Below are 15,478 nucleotides of genomic sequence, written 5' to 3' on the forward strand. Positions count from 1 at the left end.
CGGCCCCACTATTCATAAAATGATGGAGCCATTTTTAAAATTTTATGGGGCCAAGAGGAAATATATTTGGGCCATTCTAAAATATATCATAGTATGATGCTATTATAATGCATACATTTCTGCATGACAATAAAAATTTAATGTCAGTATGTTGAATGGTGGTTCAGATTTTATTATATGATACATCACAGATTTCATTAAACTTCAATGAAGAATACCGATAGAGCCAGCTGCAATGAAATTACAAACTAGAAAATCATGCATGCCCGCTTAGTGCAGTACACCATTATTGCACTGCACCATTTCAGCAGTATGGGCATATGGCACTGCCCCTTCCCAGGCCCTGCTAAGTGGTCAATGTGTACAAAGCATTCAATTTATATCAATGAGGTTTGAAAAAATAAATTATTTCAAGGTTTAATACAAAAATATTAACTGCATTCAATACGCAAATATTTGTTGTAAATCAGCCTCTAATGTACAGTATAAGTACATGTAATAACTAAAGGTATAACTTTTACTACCTTTGAAACATTGACCTTACCATATTTGATGCTATCTGCAGTCCCATCTTTACGGAATGGCCAGAAATATGGAGCCTGTGTAAAGAAGAACTCACTGTTTTTATGCCTTCTTATGTGACAGATCACAATGTACTGCCATCTTTCTATAAACTGCCCACAGAGTTCATACATATTGAAATAATGCAAATAAAATTACAGAATTTAGGAAAAACAACACAATATAAGCTCCCCAATCTTTTCAAAATAGTTTGGACAAAAGCTTTAAATTGTTTGTGGAGTTTTATATTAACTTGGGGGGGGGGGGGGGGGGGCTGTGCCTGTCCAACTGGTATTCAAGTGATTCAACTGTACAGATGTGCTATCCTATGGCTTTGTGAAAGGTCTACATGATATATCAATGAATATGTAATATAAAATATGGATCATGAAATTTGATATGTTTCCATTTTGGTTAGAATACATTTCTTTCAAATTGAATTAAAATATTCACAAACAATGAAAATTTTCTGATCCATGCCTCTACTTCCAAGAACTAGTCAGCAACATACTTCATATTAGCCAGTGCAGGGAGATCAAGTTTGCTTTCAATCTTTATTCCATGAGAGTTATCTGCACCACAATTATATATTTATCTTTAGTTAACATTATTCATATGATGCAAAATTAATATTTGAGCATGTATGAAAAGAAGAATTGTGTTTACATGACTGTATTCATCCAGATTCATACATGTTTTGTCTTGTTTTTACATGATGTCATCATTGTTATCTAAGACGACAGAGATGGGGGATCAAAATATTGGAATCCTTAACCTAGCAGTCTACAAAAGGAGGAACTTATTCTTTTCAAACTGAAAAAGACAGTGTGCACTAATAGGGACATACATGTATTATGGGATAACAGTAATTTGACTCAGACATTTGCATGACAAAGATGATGAAATGAATTCAGTTTGATTAAAAACTTATAAATCCTTTTTTTTTTACCTGGAACCTATATTCTGCAGACCTGTCATATTTCACAATGTAACTTGAAAGTTTAAAGTCTATTGGGTAAATATAGCCATATTGACATAAATTGGTTGCTAGGTAACATGCTTCTTTGACATCCGATATATTGTATTTTCTCTTTAACCAGTCCACTATATCACAGCCTACAATAAAACAATAAAATGTTATAACACAGCAACAGCAGCATAAAGCCTCAAATAGACTTAAAATTTTGAAAACTTGCATCTATCACTAATAGTGGAAAACTATTTTATAATAAAGAAAACAAGAGGCCCATGGGCCACAATGATCACCTGAGTCACTTTGGTCCTGCTGTTCTGCATTAGATTTTCCCCCAAACATACATGTACTCCTCTATATTATTTAATCAACTTTTGTGGCCCCATTCTATACAAAGGGACTATGATTTGAACAAAAATGGATTTACACTACCAGAGGATGCTTCCATATTAATATGATTCATCATGAATTTGAGGAGTTTCAAAGATTTTTCCATATATAATCCCTATTATGGCCCCACCCTATCCCCTGGGCCATGATATGAAAGCTTCCACTATTGCTTTGTACCAATATTGGTAAAAATTGGCCTAGTGGTTCTTGAGAGAAGAAGTTGAAAAAGTGAAAAGTTTACAGATGGATGGACAGACAGACAGGTAGATGGACAGTTGCTGGACACTGTGTGATCAGAAAAGCTCACTTGAATTTTTCAGCTCAGGTGAGCTAAAAACTGAGTATGGCACAATGGCAACATTTTATGTCATCATTAAATAATTCATAGGCTATCATGATAAATACAAACATGCACAAATCTTTGTTCTCTTACAATTTTAAAGAATTAAAACTGAAATGGCATACTGTAAAATCATGGCATACTGTAAAATCATTCATTTTCCTGCATGGCGTCAAATTTTCATAGTTTGGCAAAAAAATATTGCTTGGTTGGGATTTCATTTGTGGTTGAAAAAGTGTTGAGTCGATATTTATTTGGATAGAATTTTACACTTCGTCGGGGACAAAAATTCATGGTTCTCTTCATACCACAAAACAACGAAAATTAAAACCTCATGAAAATTAGTGATTTCACAGTATTTGTTAACAAAAGAACATCATTTGTGTCTGAAGAGAGCCATAATTATCAGTAGAGAAGGCCTTCTAGTATTTGCATGTATAGGTGTTTTGCACATACCAGTGTTTTGCATGTTTTGCAATACCTTTTTTTTAAGCTACACCTGTTCTATTGTTCACGAACATCATCTATATTAATCAATGCTTCAGGAATCTGGGAGAGTGTGTAGATCGAGGCATTCATTCATTTTAAATTTCAAAACAGATAACATATACATATCTTTTTTTTTTTTTAAGTTTATTATTACTATGATACCCCCCCCCCCCCCAGCATTAAATGCCTTTTGCACACATAATTTTAGATATAATTTTCTGTCATTATCAGTTAATGACTCATGCTAGCAACATTTACCTGGAATTAGTCCAGAGGTGATAGTGACGACACACCTGGTCAAGGTATGAACCAATATACATTTAATTTATAGGATCAGGCTGAATATAGGTGTAATGTCTGATCTATATTTAGACACAGTGATGATAATCTGCCACTGACTGAGAATTGATTGAGGTTTCTGACGTCAAACAGTACTCAAATTACTACAGAGTGAGAAGAAAAGAAAAATAGCCTGGACCAACTATTGAAGAAGCTATAAATTATACTACTGTCAGCTGTAATAACAAGTGAGGAGACTTCATATTCCACAGAGAGAAATGTTTTAGTTGTTAATTAAATACATACTATAGGATAAGTCTCAGTCAACTTGTAGATAATTAGCCCGAGTCAAATTACATGTACCAGGTAATATGGGGCTATGGATACTATTTGCTCTTTGAAGAGATACTCAATTTTATATCTATACATAATTTTATACTACATGTATTTCTATTTGTAGTTTTGTGCTATTTCTATTAATGGGGTGAGGTAAGGTTTTAAACCATGAGAACAGAATTAAGTCAAAATTTCAAATTAAGATATATTAACTTCTGAAATAGTTATGAGATTCAAACATATTTTTTGCTATGTGAAACAAACCTGCAATTTTATAAAACTGTACCTGAAACATTATCAAGAATTATTTAATTAAAATCAAAATTTTGACTTAAGTCTGTTTTCAGTTTATAGTCTTGAGGCCTGCATTGAATTCCTTCCCCAAAATGATGAGGAAACCTGGATATATATATATATAACAATTATTCAATACTTGAAAAACTGACTGAAATAAGGTTTCCCCCAAAAGGCACACAGACAATGTTAAATACAAAAGTAGAATATTTTAAAAGAACATGACTGGAAAATGATTAATACATGTACTCATTCACAAAAGCATATACGAGGGCTGATCAAAAAGTTTGTGAACTAATTGAATTACTTCCATAAAAGAAATAAAATTAGGTTTCAGTGTTCATTATTTTTTAAAGTAGTCCTCTCCAATATTAATGCACATCTGAACCTTAACATGGAGCAAAACATTTAAAACATATGATATGCTTTTTATAGAACATGCGTATGACTATATGTATGCCAAATTTCATTCTGGTCTGAATTCGGGTTTTGTAAATATAGAGATAGTTCGCAAACTTTTTGATCACCCCTCCTATACATGTATATACACACTCTATAATATGATATATACAATCTATGATATATATACTATGATAAACTCAATTTGAAGTTGAGGGTACTTGTATACACTGTGAAATATAGAAGTAGTATCACATGGTTGACAATTAGTACAAGCTAATTTAGGGAATTTATGTCCCGGCCCCACTTAAAATCTATAGTCTATTAGAGATAGTATTGGTAATATTAATTATAATATAATTTATCCGGAAACAATTTGTACAACATAATTATACAAATTTGTGACCTTTACTCTTGACCCATAAGTAACATAATTAAAAATCAATAGGAACTATATATTTTAATTAGTATAGATAGTATTGAAGTTAATCTCGAAACCATTTAATATTTTATATAAATTTGTTAGGCCTAAAAATTAATAATCTTTCTTAAGTTTGTCATCATCTTAAGTTCCATTGCAAAAGCTCACAGAGGACTACCTATATATATATTTACATTCAGTGCAATTTTCTTATTGAAATCCATTAGAAATCTACGATATTCAAATCTCTATAACACACGCGAAACCCTTTCACCGCACGGTAGAATACACAGTAGGAACTATATGCATTTTCAATATCTAGGAACAACAAAATGTATACCATGTTTTGTTTTGACTCAATTTAATAAAAAAAACAACTACCCTGTTAAATTAACGTAAAATACAACAACTGTGCGTTTAAAATTAATTTGTCTTTTTTTTCTCGCGATGTTCATTTGCGTTATTTAACTTTCCAACGTCACAAACGGCTCTTGCGTCTATTAAGCACACCAGTTCTGAAAGGCACTAAATTCTTAATAAAGATTAACGAAATAAACAATTATGAAGAGAGAAAATTAGAGAATGTAAATATAAGCATTGAATTCTTCTTTTTGGATGTTGTCGGTCCTATAACACTAACGTGTGGTATTCAATTTGTTCAAGGTGTGTTATAGGACCAATGACATCCAAAAATAAGAATTCAATGCTTAAATAAAGTTATCATCTAGAAACCATTTTATGCAATATACAGTAAAACTTGGTAATAGTTAAACCCTGGGGACCTGTACATTTACTTCGCTATATCAGTAATTCCTTATATCCATATATAACAAATTCCTTTAAGTATATTTAGCCAATGCACAATATAATGCTTCCATCAAGTATGACCACAGACATAACACTGGGAAGTTTTATGTTCATAACTAACCTTCGACTTCAAGTACTGAAGTTTTTCAATTAATTTGATTTCAAATATAAATACTTGCAAAACATAATGTCAGTTCAATATTATCAATTTAGAGATCTCTGAAAATTCATTATAAAAGACGTAAATTTCATTCTAATGGACAAAATGAGTTCGCTATATCATTAACTTCATTACATGAGAGTTTCTTATTGTAAAATTTTTACAAGGAATTGCTATAAATGTCACAGGGGATCCCAAAAGACTATATCCATAAATTCAATACATCTGCATTCATACTTAACAAGTTTTACTGTATGAATTTCTGACCTTGGCCACTGACCTTTTGACCTCAAAATCAATGGGTTTTTTTGAAAGAGTCGTAAATTTCATTATAAGAGTTAAAGGATACCTTGCAGAAACTAAAGTGTTACAGACAGACAGATGGACAGGCCCAAATTAATATTCCTGCTTTTACTATGAAAGCCTATGAACAAAAAGCAAGTCATTTTTTAATATATTCGATCAGTGCATATTATCTATTCAAGATATATTACTAAAGTCAGGTACTCTTCACACAATTGCTCCGAAGAAAATAGTTCCATTCATATGATCAGTAGATACAAGATTACAACAAATGTTAAGAATAATGATGTATATTTAATACGTTAAAGAAAACAAAATTAACGTAAAAAGATTTTAAGAAAATCATCTTTTCCCCGGAAAAGCAAATAAAAAGTTTTCATATTCCTACGCTCGCTGCCTCCTCAGTCTTTTTCCCGAAAATATATAGGTCATACTTCGATTGATAATAAATCTTTTCACCAGTTATATTACTGTCATTATAATTGTTCGTTCATTGCCTTATAATTTCTTTTGAATGGATATGTTAATCATTAACTGTGTGTTTTTTTCTCTCTTTTAATGAATAACGGAATGGTTATTATGGTTAAACACCTGCAATCGTAACCTCTCGACAAAGCAACGTAACGTTCCGAGCTCGTCTGAAAGGATCTTCGCACGTGTGTAGACCTAGGCTATTTGGTCTTGCAAGCACAGGTGTGTGCACCGTTTGCTAGAGACGCTTAGATCACGTAGACTGGGTATCAGTATTTGCTACGGAAATGAAGAAGTTTAGAACTATACACCAGTTTCATAAGAAGTGCAGGTTTTTTACTCAAGCCCTAAATTGGGCTAGAGGGGCTGAGTTATCTAAAATGAGACTAGGTCATCGATCTACTCAGTTTAAAAACACGAAAATATACTAAGTTTATCTTCAAAACATCTGTATATTCAAAATCTATATTAAGTGTTAAATGTCGGATTCTATCCTATGACGAAGGAATATTCAGTGATGCTCCATAGCCGCAACCGATCTCGCGCTTTCCTTTGCGTTTAACAACGGCCGTCAATGCATCTCTGGACAAGTTCATTGATTACAAGTTCATTCGTTCTAAAAGGTGACATGTTGACTATCTTTAATATCTGCCTATGGGTGATAGTAATTTAATAGCACAAAATTAAAAAAATAAATTAAAATCTATCCTTGATAGATCTATAGTTTTGCTATTTAATAAAAAATGGGCTATCTTTCATAATCCATAACGGCTTGAACTTGATTTGAATTTTTTTTTACAGAAGATTATATCATTGGAAAGTTAGATGGTACACATGTAGCACAGGCCCATATAGTACGCGGGATTTTTTTCGGAGCCCCCCCCCCCCCTTCACTTTGAAAACGTTGCTACAGGCCTGTAACATGCTATTTGGTTTAAATATTCCTGAAAATGAACGAGGTGTTAAATACATTTTTAAAATTATACGATTAATTATATTTAGTCTATGTTCTATGTGAAATTAAAACTATTTTTAGCGACTTTGTGATAGTCACTACATGCATCTACATCTAACGTTATATATGAACATGCAGTTTGTTTCCTAGTACATGCATATTTTATTCAACAAAAGATGTTGAAACTCAGTAGCCTAAATATTTTGTCGTTTTAGGATATTTATGGCACTTTTATTATGACTTTCTACAGCTTGAGTATCTCTGACGTTTTGTCAGTAAATACTTGTTTTTTTTATTAGAAATCATCTGAGCACAATGAAAATTCGAATAAATTAAAAGTCGAATATCTTGGATATGGGGTAACCCATATCTATTCTTGTCTAATGGAACCTTGCCTTCAAAAGGTTTTTTTTTCTCCCTTCATTCTTCCAATACTTGTACTTTTGAGATAAATGACTGAACCTTACCTGAAAAGGATTGAATTTGGTCACTAAATAGATTTTTCTTTGTCCTCATAACAATTCCATCATTGTCTGACTTTGCCATGGCAACTATCATCTTCTCCATCTAAAATTATACAGAATAAATATGTTTCTGTATTTCTATAGCCCTAAGTTTTATAATGAACACATATACAACAATACCAAGTTTCTCTGAATAAAATGCAACTAGTTTCATCAAGGAATGTCATCTTATAGAAAATTAGATTTAACATTAAAGCAGACAGATCTAGAAGGAACTTGAAGATAATAGATTTCATTAAAAAATGGACATTTGCATGTTTTGAGATATCATTACTACTTGAACACACATATTTTTTTAAAATCTCATTAACTTTTAGTAAAATGTGTGCTATTTTATAAAATGGGCATGTTTTCCTTTGCCTTGTATGACTTCAATGTTCAATGGTGTACAAATAGCACATCCTCTGCTATTTCTATCGCTAAGATTTACCTTATTAACAAACAAGGTCTTTGGAGGTCTCATATGACGATTCTCCATCTCCAATAATAAGATTTCTGACTTACAATGAAGTATGCGGTATTATACACTATAGCATTGTTTCTTCCTAATTAACCACAATAAGCTTATGAGTTTTCGTCTACTCAGTAAAAGCAGTGTCATCTTCTCACAATTTTTTTTTTGCAATACATACACACACAAAATCAGGTTGTATAAACAAATTAATCCAGCACTCAGCAGCTAAAGGAATTGAAATATTTCGTAACAGTCACGAGAAAATCCATATATTTATCAACATCGTGTATGTATCCCTGTACATAAAATGTATAGTGTGTAAAAAATCATCTACGCAGATTTTTAATGCCCTTATATCAGGAAATAAATATCTACTGTCAATAGTTGGTACTTAATTTATTTATCCGACAAATTAGAAATCTTCAATAGACATCAGACCCTGCTAATGTCAGCAAAATGGCTGGAATTTCCCATTACTAGATAAGTCATAATAATATACAGTTAAAAAAACATTTCATCAGATTCTTAGATATATTTAAAAATCCTTTCGTGAAATTTAACCCATTTAAATCTTCATCCTGCGGACTTCCTTTGTGTTACAAGCCCATCAGCTAACAAGGATTAAATACACTTGTATAAAACTTCAGTAAAAATCTAGGTCACACTTCATAAAAGCATGTCTATTATCTGTCAGCCCACTCAAAGACTGTACTCTGTCATCAGAATCTGATGTATTAAATCTAGAGCTTTATTCACAAATAACAATGCTTGTACAGTACCTATCTTTTCTCGAAATTCTTAAGTAGTTTTAATGACATTCCAAATACAAGAGTATAAGAGAAAGAGGGAGATTATCCGATATAGAATGTAAAAGGTGACAATAATAATAAACAAACAGTGGTCAATCTCATATATCCAGAAAACACAAGGAATCATTAATGGGACAAAAACATGGACCCCTGGAACACAAAATGTGGGATCAGATGCATTGGAGAAGTAAGCATCCCCTTTTGACTGGTCAGGTTGACAGAGTATTCCGTAGTCAAGTTTAGTACAAAAACAAAGGCCTGAGAATTGGTTTGAAATATGTCAGTCAAAATATGACCCAATGATAGGTTATATTCACTAAGAAGGTCATTATAACAACCACAGAATTTACTAAATGCTGAATTTAAACGAGGTTGTTGAAATCAAGAAAAGTTAAGACGGAAAAGCTGAACTCATCATGAGGAATGGTAGTATAAAGTGTAGAAAGTTGTACATTTTGATGTTACTGACTTTTGAAAAATTTCGTAACTTTAAATTTTTTAAACGTTCTTTGGAGTTTTTGAGAATTTGATTTAGACCACTTCTCGGATATGCTGAAGCATAGTACATTTGAAGTTTCCCATTTTGCAGCTGCATTACAGAATATATGCTGCAGAAACACTGAATCACACTGAGCTGACAAAGTAAAACCATAGCGTAATAGTTTTAATAAATGTTATATAATCAACATTACATAAATTCATATCCTTGAAACTTATATCATGGAAAATGTTAGAACTGAGAGGCATAGAAGGGAAATAATAATAATGATTAAAATGCTAAAGTACCAAGACTTTGAGGCATAATTTGTGCTGAAAATGATGACTTAACATGTAGTAGTTTTGCGAAAAAGTTGACTTGTCTTTGAATTTCAATAGATCCAAAAACATAAAATACTTCCTTACAACCACTAGGAGAAGAAATTTGTCCAGATTGGTGTATAAATGGAAAGTGCAAGAGAAACAAATTCTCCATAATTTTCACTAAACCTCTTATACAGCATTTTCAAAAGAAGGCATACATGAAATATCAACGCAATGAACAGATCTGATAAACATGGTCAAGATGAGCTGAATTGTATTTGATTGGCATGCAGGGTAGAGACTATACATTTATGTACATGTACTACTAGCTGCAGAACTGAAGCATTATAATTTTATATTTTAGACTTTGACCACAAATCTGAATTTTCTGCCATCCGACAAAAAATTCGAAACAAGCGAGTTTATTGGTCTGTAGAGATGACTATAAAGGGTTAGGAGGTGGATAAAATATACAGGTTGGTTAATGAATATGTCTAGAATTAGGAAATGAAAGGTAGTTGATTGACCAGTGCTGTAAACTAAAGTGGAGAAATTCTCCCCAACCATGCACAGAAAATCTTGCACCATAAATTGCACCATTTTTAGCTCTACTGGTCAGAGACCAGAAGAGCTTATGCGACAGTAAGGTGTCCGTCGTCCGTCCGTCTGTCTGTCTGTCTGTCTGTCTGTCTGTCTGTCTGTCCGTCTGTCTGTAAACAATTTTTCAAAACACTACTCCTCCTACAGTTTTGGTCCGATTTCAATATAACTTGGCACACAAGTAGACTACACTAAGATACATAATTTAGTGCATCGGTTTTTGATTTCGATGGACGGTGTTGCCATGGTTACTAAAAATAGAAATTTCTGTGAAATTCCTTTAAAACGCTACTCCTGCTACAGTTTTGGTCCGATTTCAATATAACTTGGCACACAAGTAGACTACACTAAGATACATAATTTAGTGCATCGGTTTTTGATTTCGATGGACGGTGTTGCCATGGTTACTAAAAATAGAAATTTCTGTGAAATTCCATTAAAACGCTACTCCTGCTACAGTTTTGGTCCGATTTCAATATAACTTGGCACACAAGTAGACTACACTAAGATACATAAATTAGTGCATCGGTTTTTGATTTCGATGGACGGTGTTACCATGGTTACTAAAAATAGAAATTTCTGTGAAATTCCTTTAAAACGCTACTCCTGCTACAGTTTTGGTCCGATTTCAATATAACTTGGCACACAAGTAGACTACACTAAGATACATAATTTAGTGCATCGGTTTTTGATTTCGATGGAGGGTGTTGCCATGGTTACTAAAAATAGAAATTTCTGTGAAATTCCTTTAAAACGCTACTCCTGCTACAGTTTTGGTCCGATTTCAATATAACTTGGCACACAAGTAGACTACACTAAGATACATAATTTAGTGCATCGGTTTTTGATTTCGATGGACGGTGTTGCCATGGTTACTAAAAATAGAAATTTCTGTGAAATTCCTTTAAAACGCTACTCCTGCTACAGTTTTGGTCCGATTTCAATATAACTTGGCACACTAGTAGACTACACTAAGATACATAATTTAGTGCATCGGTTTTTGATTTCGATGGACGGTGTTGCCATGGTTACTAAAAATAGAAATTTCTGTGAAATTTCTTTAAAACGCTACTCCTGCTACAGTTTTAATCTGCTTCTAATATAATTAGGCATACAAGTAGACAACACTAAGATACATAATTTATTGCATTGGTTTTTGAATTCGATGAACAGTGTTGCCATGGTTACTTAAAATAGAAATTTCTTTGAAATTCCTTTAAAACGTTACTCCTCCTACAATTTTGGTCTGATTTCAATTTAATTTGGCACACAGTTAGAATACACTACGATACATAATATGTATTTCTGTTATTTTATTTTGGGTGAATGGTGTTGTCATGGTTACTAAAAATAGAAATTTCCGTGAAATACTTTCAAAACGCTACTACTCCTAGTTTTCATTTGATTTCAATATAACTTGTCACAAAAGTAGACTACATTAAGATACATAATTCTATTTATTGTTGCATGTTGCAATGTTTCAAATCCAAGTGCTACTTTTCTTTTGTTATACAAACAGACCAGTAGAGCTACAGTCTCATCAGAGACTTCTGGTTGCATTACATAACAGGATCTGTAGCGTTATGGTCAAAGACTAAAATATAAAATTTTGTGTGCAATAATAAACCTCAGCAATTGAACAATCACTCTCAAATAAAGCCTCCTGTGACTTGACTAAAGCCATTATAGTGATTTTTGAGATATTTTAAAACTCTTATGGCAAGTTGCCATTTCTAAATTCAGTGAGTACCTCTCACAATACCCATATTCACTTCAAGCAGAACTTGATGCATGCAATAAAAACAGAACAGAGATATACGACACAGAAGATTATTTCATGGGAGACTACTCATGGGCAGATATTGAACAAGGAGGGCAACCATCAGCCAGAGATGTACATTTTTTTGTGAATCATCTAGGCACAAAGAGGTCTAACTTCTATAATGAATGTAGTTAACAGTATTATAACATATGGGAAACAAATTAGCTACAGGAAGCAAAGGCAAGATGCAAAGGTTCTTTTTTTTTCAATCATACACACTCATTTTTGTCTTCCCTTCCAAATGATTATGTCTTTCAGAAATGTATTAACATGGAGGGAAAAATCCACTGTGACTATAAAAACATTGTCCAAGTCCATACTTCCTAATTAACAGAAGTAAAGATGGACTGCCAAGTTTACTTATGGAAAGTTTTGAATAAATGGACCTTAGGACCATTTGCATTATGTAAAAATGTTTTCTGTATTATTCTACATTGTCTCAAATAGAATTTTATAATAATACATGTATTGATGTAATGTCTTCAAATGTTTGTATGAAAACGAGTGCCATACCATATATCTTCTTTAAAACAATTGTATATTTAAATATCAACCTTCTTTAATGATACAACAATGTAATTCTCTAAATCAGTGCTAAAAATAGAACATTCTGTCTTATCCAAGTAGATAACATTACAGCTGTAAATACACTTAACAAGAGACAGGGAAGTTTGCATTAAATTCCTACAGGGCCAGTTCTTAGGCTCGCATCAAAAGATTTTTTTTAAGAAAAGATCCCTATCTGCATGTTTACATCCTGTATCCACTATCCATCATTATCATTAATGTGATTGTCTTAAGATTTTTATGCAACAGGCAATTCAAATCAACAATGGTATTTAATATTAACTACCGTATATACTCGCCTATAAGTCGGTCCGCCTATAAGTCAGTTGTATTTTTTGAGGTTATTTTGGAGGAATTTGCCATTGACCCGCTTATAAGTCGGTGCAACTTTTTGCCAGAATCAGTTGCTAATTTCAAATGAATGCTCTGATGTTTTAACCTGGTTTCAATTAATATTTTTAGAAATGACGCCGATATTTAATTTTAAATCAATAAGAAAAATACTAAATGCACACTTAAGATAAAAATAAAGTTATTAAAATATGTAAATATTTGTACTTTATGTGTAATCTTAGAATAGTAATACATAAATGATATATCCAGACTTTTTCAACGATAATCCTTGGAAATGTTTATAGAATAGTACATGCATTTCGCTGTCCGGAAAAGTACTAATCTTTTTATGACTCGCCTATAAGTCAGACATAGAGTTTTGGACCAAAATGTAACTCCCAAAAAACTGACTTATAGGTGAGTATATACGGTACCCTGTTAATACACCAACTGGGTTTCTTGTTATAAATATATTTTTCCATAGCTCTGGAAAAAATTATTTAAATAAATAAACAAAGTTCCTTATTGTTTAAAATTTTTACTGTCAAAGCTCACTGTGTACAAATTATCAATGGAAAAGATAAGTAACAGGAAATTTTGTTAAATTCTCAGTAAGATCAGGGCAGGCAAAGTTCAACACAACGCTGACAGTATACAACTGGGATCAGTCATGTGTAGTTTTTGATGTCTATAATTTATTATACTCTTGAATATGGCATGATATTAAATCAAAAAGACTTTCTAGAAACTGCCAATATTCTTATTGTATTTTTTTTTTGTGATCTTTTTCTTTTGAAACAACAATTTTATAATTCAAAAAAAAAAAAAAAAAAAAAAAGGGTGAGCTTACAAACCCTTGTTCTATTGTTACAGTAATCTAAGTGTACAATCGTTTGGCCAGTTCCAATATTTTACCAGTTTGAATAATCAATAATTTAAGAGGTGATAACAAATAATTAATCTAAAAGTGATAAAATAGATACCTCTTGTATAAAGGCTAATGTATTCTTGCTTGAATTTTGTAATATTTTTATTTGGGGGGTCAATTTGTGTTTCATGTTGTACTTGAAATATTCAACCTACCTTACAATGCAATAAATCTGAATCCCTGCAATGGTTTGTCCGCAGAAAATTGTCTGTCAATACCTTAATTTTTCACATGTAAAAACATTTCCTATCCTTCAAACTATCAAAAGTAAGCATAATATGTATATTAACAAACGCCAAACGCTTGCAGAAAATTAAATAATAGATCATTAGAAGATATAAGAATATTTTTTTGATGTCATTTTCTGTCATTTCACTAGATTGAATACCCATAATAAACACTAAAAATAATATATTTTGTTTTCTTTTTTCCCCTTAATGTAGACTTGATTCTTAGTTTTCTTTATCCAATGGAAATACATGTACCATTAACTTACTGGGTTGCATTTATTTTAACTTTTCCTAGGCATGTCATTTGATGATGTAAAGATCTTAGGGTCTCATTAGGAACTCATTAGCTTATTCGCAACTGGTAAAATGACTTTCCTTGTTAACTTGCTAACATAAAATTAAAGTTTGATGAAGCTACATTTAAATCTGCAGGTTTTTAGACTTTAAAACAATGTCTGCATATATTTACAGCACCACCAAATTGGTACCCTATTCAGAACTGGCTTAACAAATCTATGTAGTTCCATGACTTGGAGACTCCAACAAACAATTGAAAAATCCCCATTACATCAAAGAATGACCTACCGTCACACACAAAGTAATATTATGTGCATGCAAATATTATGCACAACTAATATCTTCTATTGAATTATATGACTTCTCAAGCATACCTTGTGGCATGTGACTCAAGCATACCTTGTGGCATGTGAATTGTATATTTTAAAGAAAAGTTCCTCTTTTTTTATAGCATCATGATAAATAACAATTGTTTCTGAAACTGCTATAAAAACAAAATCTGTATTACTTTTTTCTCAAACCATTATTAGTACAACCCTATGTGACAGATGTAAACCAGAGATGTCCCTGGTAAACTTTCGTGATGCTGCAGGTCACATGTTTACTTCTGACATGCCTGAAATACATGTCATTCTCTAGATGGAAACTGAAAAGAATATCTTGATAAAATGTTTTTTCCAGGTCGAATCGATAATTCTTCAATGTCAAAGTGTGACATTGACTAGCCTTACCTTAGAGAAGACAGATAGTCTGGTTTTGGAGTCCTGTTCCACCGCCATCATTTCCCTGTGAACTGTCATTGTCGACTGACCAGTCCTTTAATTATCGTCATTGTTTACAATGAGTCTGTGCATCTCATCGAACCAGATTAATTGTGATAAAATGCGGAAGTAAGTAGTTGTTTCTGAATCTGGACCGCTACCATCAATGAGGAA

General features: G+C 32.3%; 1 protein-coding gene across 6 annotated transcripts in view; it reads right to left on the reverse strand.

Moving 5' to 3' along the window:
• LOC133190212 (regulator of G-protein signaling 6-like) overlaps positions 1 to 15,478 on the reverse strand; it is a 37,437-nt gene extending 21,959 nt beyond the window's left edge. For all 6 annotated transcript variants that reach the window (XM_061325716.1, XM_061325715.1, XM_061325718.1 and 3 more), the window contains exons 1-4: positions 15,275 to 15,478; positions 7,646 to 7,745; positions 1,511 to 1,677; positions 545 to 599 (exon numbers count right to left, since the gene is read on the reverse strand). In XM_061325716.1, the coding sequence (XP_061181700.1) occupies positions 545 to 599; positions 1,511 to 1,677; positions 7,646 to 7,745; positions 15,275 to 15,343 (391 nt within the window). In that variant the 5' untranslated portion in view covers positions 15,344 to 15,478. The remainder of the gene's footprint in view (positions 1 to 544; positions 600 to 1,510; positions 1,678 to 7,645; positions 7,746 to 15,274) is intronic.

The sequence above is a fragment of the Saccostrea echinata genome, unplaced genomic scaffold, assembly GCF_033153115.1.
Source record: "Saccostrea echinata isolate AGI-Se365-2 ecotype Australia unplaced genomic scaffold, CSIRO_AGI_Sech_v1 ptg000022l, whole genome shotgun sequence".
Taxonomy (NCBI): Eukaryota; Metazoa; Mollusca; class Bivalvia; order Ostreida; family Ostreidae; genus Saccostrea; species Saccostrea echinata.